We start from the raw sequence: 8931 nt of genomic DNA, 5'->3' as shown, positions 1-8931 counted from the left end.
TGCTGAACCATCTGGCTTCACAGCAGCAGGCCAGAAGGCTCTGGATTCAGTGAGCACAAACACAGGTATGACAGGTTGGAGATCATGTACCCCGCTCTCAAATCCATCCTTGGGGGCCAATCATGTCCTAAAAACCCCAGCTGTGCCAAAGTGCTCTGAGAGCAAACCTATGGGTTTTTCAAAGGGACATCCAAATTACTACTAAAAGCTAAGGCACAAAGAAAAGATGTTTGTGTTTTTAAATCCTCCAATGAACAAATGAGCATGCTACTTTAGCTTCCACCTCTTGTAGTTCCTAGTCTTGCCAAAAAGCTTCTCTTCCCCTGATCCACAACCAAGAGACACCATCTCAACAGAATGTGTCCTCCGTCCAGAGAAACGGTCTGTCACAGTCCCGTACAACTCTGGCAGTGATAAGAAAACTACATGATGTACAATTTAATGCCTCAACAGGCAAAGAAATACTTGTTTCTTTAAATAGCTGCAACCTTTTAGTTGTTTCCATATAGCCTTCACGTATGCATGTACCCACACACAAATATTAAGACCCCCATCACTAAAATGCCAGCTAAACACGCCCCCATGCATCACGTGCCTCAGGCCTTGAATAAACAGCATTCACACACAGTTAAGGTACGCTCTACCGGCATGGCTTCGTTGTTGCTCTTTCATTTTAGGCCGATCTCTGCGGCTGTCTGGATGGAGCACAAAGGGAAAAAAAAACACATCCATGGCTGATGCTCGACCTCCCTCGCCCTCAGGCGTTTCACAGGCCTGCGCTGAGCAGGAAGCGTTACTGTGAAGAGAAGACATCTCTCACCTCGCCCCTTTAACGGGCTGTTGCTCTGCAGTGCAATATTCAGGCTAATTCACAGAAAATGTAACTACATTTCTTTGTAACCATATTTTGTTTCCCAATCAGAAACCTTCATGTAGTAAACAGAAGCCAGTTTATTTATTTGAACTATTATTCCACAGTTCAGCGTGCCCATTCAAAACTGGGAAGAGCAGGATAAAGTCCAGTGGTCTCAACTTTAACCCTGCTAAATCCAAAGTTCACATTATACCTTTCAGCTGGATGGAATATTATTATAGTTTCCCCCACAAAAATGTTTTTAGAAACTTTCATAATAAGCACTTGGTTTTTCCATCCCAGAACAGTCCTTCACAGCACAATTAGATGATGCATACAAATACTTAACACGGTTTCATTAAATTGGCGCCACAGTTTGCGGAAAACCAAACACTCAATAAGAATATACAGAATTTATTATGATCTTTCCTAAATAATTTTCTGCATTCTTGCATTTCTTATAGCTACTAATTAACACTCTACTGGTACAATTTACTTAATGAAATACAGCTGAAATATCCTGTAAGAAAGCGAGGATGAATTTGTCAAGTTGGATTATTGTACAGTGTATTTATCGAGCCCAACAAAACCTCCCATAAATGTCCAGAGGTTTTTTTTCTGCTCATAAATAGCTCCTGCAAAGCTTCCACCTAGCAACATAACTCGTTATTAATGTTTAATTTTTATACTCAGAGTAAAACTGTGTAAAAACTGTTAGAAGTAAAAAAAATACTTCTAACTCCATTCATGGGGCAGGGGCAGTAAGCTGGAAGTCGGTAAGTCACAGAACAAGAGCTGGGGAAAGTTCAGTTTCAATCTCATCAACCTGAAGTCTGGCAAATCACTTCCTTTCACTGTCTCTCTTTTCCTCTTTCTACTACCTGACATTAGTTTGTCATTTCTGGAACGCAGCAACACCTCTTTGTACCTCTGCAGCAAAAAGCGCAGCTGTACTCCAAACACACGGAGACCTTGAGACACATCCAAAATGCAACATGGAAAAATCCATTGTGCACTTGACAGGGTCGTATTTTGTCATCCTGTCTCACACTTGCACGGTGCATTACACCATGAGAAATCCTGTTGAAAACCACAGGACTATTTGCAGAACAGGGCACTATTCAGATGAACGAACACGGCAGAATTCCTCCAATTATTTACTTTTCATCAACACCTGAGAGTCTACAAGAAACAGAAAGTTCTCTGACATGTACACCCCCTGTATGAATACACACAGGGAGGGCGCACACGCTCCACCATAAAGAACCAGACCGTTTTTGCCCTCCCGGTTACCATAAGGATGCATTCATTCCCTGTTCCCCTTCTAACTCTACACAAAATGGAACGTATTGACATCAGGTAAATTCTCTTCCAACCACAGAATCCCAGTGCTGCACCAGTTCGGTCTGCAGCAAAGCTCTTGGCTTGTTCTTGACTTTCATGCTTGATTGTATGGAGCCAGCCTACCCCCAAGGGGAGGTGGAGGTAGAGGTGAAAGCAGCAGCAGTAATAAGAGGGATAGTTCATGACTCCCAAACACATTTTTAGCAAAGCTGACATGAGCAATGGCTACACGGAGCAGCTGCTGCCAGAGGAGTCCATGAGTCAAACCTAGTTTGTGACCACAGGTCTAAATCAGAATTGTCCCAGGAATTAATTCTTGAATTCCTATCCAGACAAACTACAGTATTGAGGGTTTTCCTCAGCCATAGTTGAGAAAATACCTAAACCAAGCTATCTCCTGTGAAGCTTTAAGAAAAAAGGAAATTCTCAATGTTTGGCCAGCACTGGCTACATGTTTCCTCAGAAGTCCTCTTACGTGTAACTCAAAAAGAAGATACCAAAAAACCCCCAGTGTCTACTTTTTTTTTTTAATGGAACAAAGCATGCTGAGTAACTTGGCAGGTGCAGCAACACAGAGAAGCAGAGTCCATCATCTAAGCAACCCAGATACTGGTGATCTCTCTCTCATATGAGAATAACTAGTCTGCTTAGGACCTAATATTAGAACCAGAAACAGTTGCAATGGGTGGGAGCAGAAGAACTCGAGTACATTTCCAGGCTGGAAATGTATTGCCTGTTAATACTCATGAAGTCCAAACACACCTCTTGACATTATGGGAATCATCTCCTTCTCTTTTGCCACAGACAAGCAAGATAAAGACCAAATCTTGTCATACTGCAGGGCCCCCACCTCAAACTTGACACATTCCACAGCTAGCCCTAAGTAAGGTTTTGGTGAAATTGGGATGGCATGAAGAATGACCACAGAAACAAATTCTTTCCCTGAGCCACTCTGAGAGGCAATTCCCAACTCATGTGTGTGGTTTGGTGATGAAGGTCTTCATACAGTGAAGGGGAATTCAGTTGCATGCATCTTGCCTCAATAACCTCAAAGGGAAGGTAGATGGGGCATGACCTTCACACGAAGCATAGAACTGAAATTTCAGCTTTGAAGCAGCTAGCAAAATCCTAGCTGAAGATGGGAATTACTCACATGAGAGCATGGACATGCTAAGATCAAGAGAATACAAGAAGAAGTTGAAGTGAGGAACTGTACTACAAAGAGTTTCACTTCACTAGATAGCTGGGAAGAACTGAAACAGCGCAAGGAGTTCTCACACACACAGAGTGAAAAGGAGGCAAGGTGTACGCCTAACTTCAGTGACTGTAAGGGCAAAACTACTCATCTGGTACAGTGATAACATCAATGAGGGCTATCCTATGGAAGAGGAATGCGTAATATGATAAAGTTTAATGGACTGATTGACTTTGTTGCTAAAGATACTCAGGTTTCACAAAAAGAGTCTTTGTTTGATTTTTCTTACTGCTTTCTCATGATCAAAAATCATCAGGCAAAAAAGCACGCGATCTGTAAAAACATATGGGTAACCCAGAGCTCTCCTGAGCTCCAAACTAGGTCAGAGGAAAAGAGGAGGTACCTGTCTTTTGAACAATGCCAAACCACTGTGAATTTGCAAGTTATCCCACTTGTCCAACCTCCAGACTGTCCTGTCTGTTTTTCATTAGCTGCTTCGTCCCATATTTCCACCATTATCAACTATCTTATATGGAAAAACATGACATAAGCAGCCATCAAGTACACCCCTCACAGTAGTCAAACAAATCCAACGTAACATAAAAATTGCACACCAAATGAATTTTATCCAGCGTAAAACCAATGTAAGGTTTTATATACTATCAGGTTCTGTGTTGCTTACAGGCAGCACAGGCTTGTTAATGTCAATGATGCTTACAGGCTTGTTCTTGTCAATGACAACCAAAGAAGTACAATTTATTATTGCATGACCCCAATCATCTGCTGGTGTAATTCCACTTGAATCAATAAAACTAAATGACCATGAAAACAGAGTAATGCAGGCATGCATCAGACCCCACGCGTTTAAAGATCACCACCCTCATCTCCCGTGACTATTAAAATGCACAATTCCTACTGCATATCAAAGGGCTTTCCTTTGGAAACAGAAACTCTTGTCTGATGGATTTGCCTGCCCACTTTCTGCTGTACCTGAGCTCATCTTTCACACATTTATCCTTATGACACCTCTGTGTATCATTTCCATCTTCCAGGTGGGAAATTACAAGAAAAAGAGCAAGGGTATCTGTTTCAGTCAAACTGAAATCACTGGAAATTTGTACCTTTTTAGGGGTATTTGGACACCTGAATGACTTAATCCAAATGATGCAAGACTCCATGGACAAGAATATGGGTCTCCCAATTTCTACATGTGGCCCTAGTCCCAGAAGTGATCATCTTTCCTTACAGCTTATAGCAAATTGGTGGACTTGGTAGTATTAGGTTAATGTTTGGACTCAACCTTAAGGGTCTTTTCCAATCTAAATGATTCTATGAACTTGTAGCATAACAGTGGATGATGTATCAAGCAGCAAGCATGAGAATTCTGCCAGCAAAATTTTCAGAAATACCAAGCCATTCGTCAATTTGTGTGATAAAAGGTTTTGCCAAAGCATCAGCCCTCTGTGATAGTTACACAACAACCAATTTCCCTCCTACAGATCCCAACATGATTGATGTATTCATGCTTTATGGTATGAAATGAGAGAAGCTATGTATGAAAAATGCCTGAAGGCAGAAGCAGTTTCCTTTTCAACACCATTTGCTCATAAACGAGAAATCTACAGGACTCAGACAAGGATTCATAATTCATATCATTTATATTCATATTACAAGAACAAAACCACCAACCACGACTGACAATTGTTCTGTGTTAAAGGCCAAGAATTATCAGGTAAATACACTGTCAGTTATTTTTTTGCAGTTCCTGTGCTGTTCCCACTCGACCAATATTAAAATACTTTTCCTGTCATTCACCCATTACTTATGAGCCATATTTGCTACAAAACTTAACAAAACAAAAAAGCAATAGTTACGGCTCACACTTTATAAGGAAGATAAAGTCCTCTTCCATCATACTTAAAAAGTCTAACAGATATTCCAGTCACCTTATACGCCCATATAATTGAAAAATTAGGTAAAAACATTAGAAGTTACAGAAAAACACCATACTAGAATGTTTTTTTTGCCTTGCTTATTGTACAGAGTCCACGCTGAATAAAAAGGTCATAGTAGTGCCTGAGAAAACTTTCTCATCACATCTATATGTAAAACATGCTTCCATGTTGCTGCCAGAATATTATATCCCTGAAATATTACATATACAATATTACACACCATTCTGCAAATTAAAGGTATGCCTTTTGACAGACCATCCCAATAGCATACGTAGGAAAAGATGGTAATTTCCAGGACTCTGATCCTGCACAGCACTTCAACACATGCTTAATGTTTATTGGGACCATTTATAAATGCCTAAGTTTTGCTGGACTGAGCAAGAGTACTTTTGCACTTTTCATAATAGACCAACAGTTTGGAAATGAAAGATATTGCCCTGATGCTCCCCTACCTTGTTGCTCTTTGCTTAGCCATTTTATACATGCGTTACGAGTATTTGTAAAAATAATGCTTAGAATCACTATTTTATACCCACTCATCCCAGGGATAAGAGGGTTCAAGGCAAGGAAGAAAAATCACATCTCAACCACATGCCTTTCAGAGCTGGTGACATGCAAATTAATCAGCTTTGAACATTTACTGTAGCAGGCACATGAGTTCCTATTTCAGCTAGTAGTTTAGAGTACTAACATAAAGCTCCTAATTCTACCAGTCTTGAAGGATAACAGATTGAAAGCCAGATACCCCACCATCACAAAACAAGACAGACCCCATATTTCTCACTAGATTCATTTCTTTTTAAAGTTCTGTTGACCAGTTATGGCTGAGAAGCAGGAAAATTTGAACCAAGATCCTAATAATTCTTTCAATCGGTCTCAGTAACACAGTTTCTCTGTTCATTTCAGACTTTACACAGTGCTGCTGAACTCTTCCCTAAACAAGCTTTTGGCTAACAGAGCCTTAAGCACAGATGGGTCTCTGACCTTATTTAGCAGGGATTCTCCTGAAGCCATTGCTGTCTGATTTTATAACATTTGATTCAAATGGTTCAGTGGCTTGGCCAGGGCACGTAACCCGCATTTTGAATGCTTGGTTCGTTAGCAAAGCTCATGCTTATTAACTACAGATAAATTCTGCTTAACATTGAACTCCCCTACCAGTAATTATCTGTCTTAAATAGCAATTAATTGTGAATAATAAAAAATGATCAATTACCGATTTCCTCTCTTGTTTCAGCTCCTGCACATAGCGTGTTAACTCTCCAGTGATAAGAGAGGTCATGTTCTCTGAAATGACCTCATGCTGTCCGGCATAGTCATTCATTTCATTTAAAGTGGCTAGGAAGGCTCTAGTTGATGTGTACCTGCAGAGGACAAAAATGCATTTTGCTTTTAGTCCCTTTCTGTTTGGAAAAACACACCGCAAAGGGAAGTTGTATCCTTCTTAAGCATTTAGTATTGGTACATGAGACTGAATACAGATTAGCACAGATTCACTTGAGGGAATTTCTCAGAAGGAAGCCTATCCCACACACTGACAGTTGTCTGATAAATTAATCTTGATTTACACAGTTTGACATCAGCTCTTAAAATATCACAGTTTTAGGATGCCAGGTTTTTTGATCAGCACAGCTCTGAGACTTCACTATTCTAATCTCTATTCACCAAGCATGTCTAGTTATACTCTTTCAAGTCCTGCAATTCAGTGCACAGTCATCAGCATACTCTACCTGGCAAAATCCTGTCTACGCAACCAACTTTGTGGCTAGTATTGTTCATAAAAGAAAATTTTTCATAGTGTAAATTGGATTTAAATCAGATACAGTTTATAAAGTTTTCAAAAAGGTAGTGAGTTTACTAACCAGGTGTTCATCGTCAACCTGTATTTTTTAGTACCTTCCATTGCAACGTTTATTTTTCATATAAAATAATCTCCAATACAACATTCCATGTATTATTAAAAGGAAGAAGCTAACATCTGTGCAGATAACTTCAAAACAGAGGATTATGTCACTAGCATATTCAGCACAGTGCGAGCAGAGCTGCATTTAAATGCCCCAGCTGGCTGTGCTGGTCAGCTGGAAAACAGCAGCTTTGAAGCACTCCACTTGTGCATACTAGAAAAACTATTACTATTAAATGGTAGCGGTCTGCACTGATAACATCACCTAAAAGTAAAAAAGTAAAGCAAAGAGGGAGAGATTTAGAGGAAATAGAGAGGAGTCGTATAAGAAGGGATGAAAAAAAGGCATCAGAGAAAGAACAGGAAAAAAGAAACTAAACCCAAACAGATTAAAAATACAGTCCAATACAAGCAGCCACGTTCACAGTCAAGCTGCGGAGCCTTGAAGAGAAATCCCAGTTGCACAAGGCAGAACATCAAAGCCACAGAACTACAGACTGACAATAAGCTTGGAAACAGCCTGTCTAAAGATGGTCTATCTCAAAGCAGTGTCAAAGGCACCCAAAGGTCGCATGACAAATCCTCAGACATTAGAGACATGAGGAAAGTATACTGAGGTGAACACTGTATTTAAAAGGGCAAAGGATACACAGGATCTTCTGTGCCACATCACACGCATCATTTAACTCCAATATCCCTTTCCAGCAATGAAAGATGTGTCAAAAAAGGTTGTAGTAAACTCAAAATACCCATTTATGGTACAGCTACTCAAAGGCAGATTTATTCCTAACCCCAGGTACAGACTAAAACAGCTGACATGCTGGTAACATAAGCTTCCTTGTGTAAATATCAATATCTCAGGAAGCAGTGGTATAAATAACTGATTCCCAAACAATGTTAACTAAAAATAAAATAAGAAAATTAAAAGGCTGTTATCACTGTTAAGACAAGCCACTAGAGTAGCTGTATACAGAGCAGCTTGGGGGTCTGACCCAAAAATCGAAATAAGTATCATCATACAGTTGGATCCCTATCCAAACTCATTTGAAATGTTTCAAATTTCAAGGTCAAGGTTTTCAGTCTGCTGCCAGGCTCTCCAGAGGCAGAGCAGCCTCCTGCAACACAAGGCTGCAGGGTCAGACTCTGTGATGCCTTCATTCAAAGCTGATGCTTTACAAAACACTGATTTTAGAGTCAGAGTGCTCTAAGGAAAAGGTTCTTGCTCTGGCTTATAGTCTGTCTGTGGGAAAGCTCCTCCTCTAGAAAGCTCTCTTTAAAGAGTATCTTTAATTTCATCAAGGGCAGGAATGTTCTTAACAACATGTGGTGTATCATCACCTGCACCCATGTCCGCAGTGTCACACAGCGAAGGAGCTGTGCTTTGACGCTGCAGTCAGTACCCGCGAGCATTACGTTAGTCCCTTCCCACAAGGAGATACAGTCCGAATACGTGAATCAACAGCAGACAGCTGAGGCCATGCAACATCCTTCAGCATCAGCAAGTCATGCATCAATCCATCCCAGGATACTGGGATTACAAACTACATCTCTTCACCTTACTCTTCAAGAACCATTGGTTTCTCTCTGGTGTTACAGCATTATCCCTTTAGTAAGTTACTAATCTGCGTTGTCAGTCCATTTGAGTAATTCAACACTAACGCAGACTGCTTAAGTTTCATGC

General features: G+C 40.4%; 1 protein-coding gene across 1 annotated transcript in view; it reads right to left on the bottom strand.

Moving 5' to 3' along the window:
- FNBP1 (formin binding protein 1) overlaps nt 1-8931 on the bottom strand; it is a gene marked incomplete at its 5' end in the record, with an annotated part of 69427 nt that overhangs the window by 54684 nt on the left and 5812 nt on the right. Inside the window, one exon of the mRNA XM_010283146.1 lies at nt 6564-6711. Coding sequence (XP_010281448.1) covers nt 6564-6711 — 148 coding nt within the window. The remainder of the gene's footprint in view (nt 1-6563; nt 6712-8931) is intronic.

The sequence above is a fragment of the Phaethon lepturus genome, unplaced genomic scaffold (genome assembly GCF_000687285.1).
Source record: "Phaethon lepturus isolate BGI_N335 unplaced genomic scaffold, ASM68728v1 scaffold2163, whole genome shotgun sequence".
NCBI lineage: Eukaryota > Metazoa > Chordata > Aves > Phaethontiformes > Phaethontidae > Phaethon > Phaethon lepturus.
Note: the sequence above shows the minus strand (reverse complement) of the source record. Positions and strands in the feature narration are given on the sequence as shown.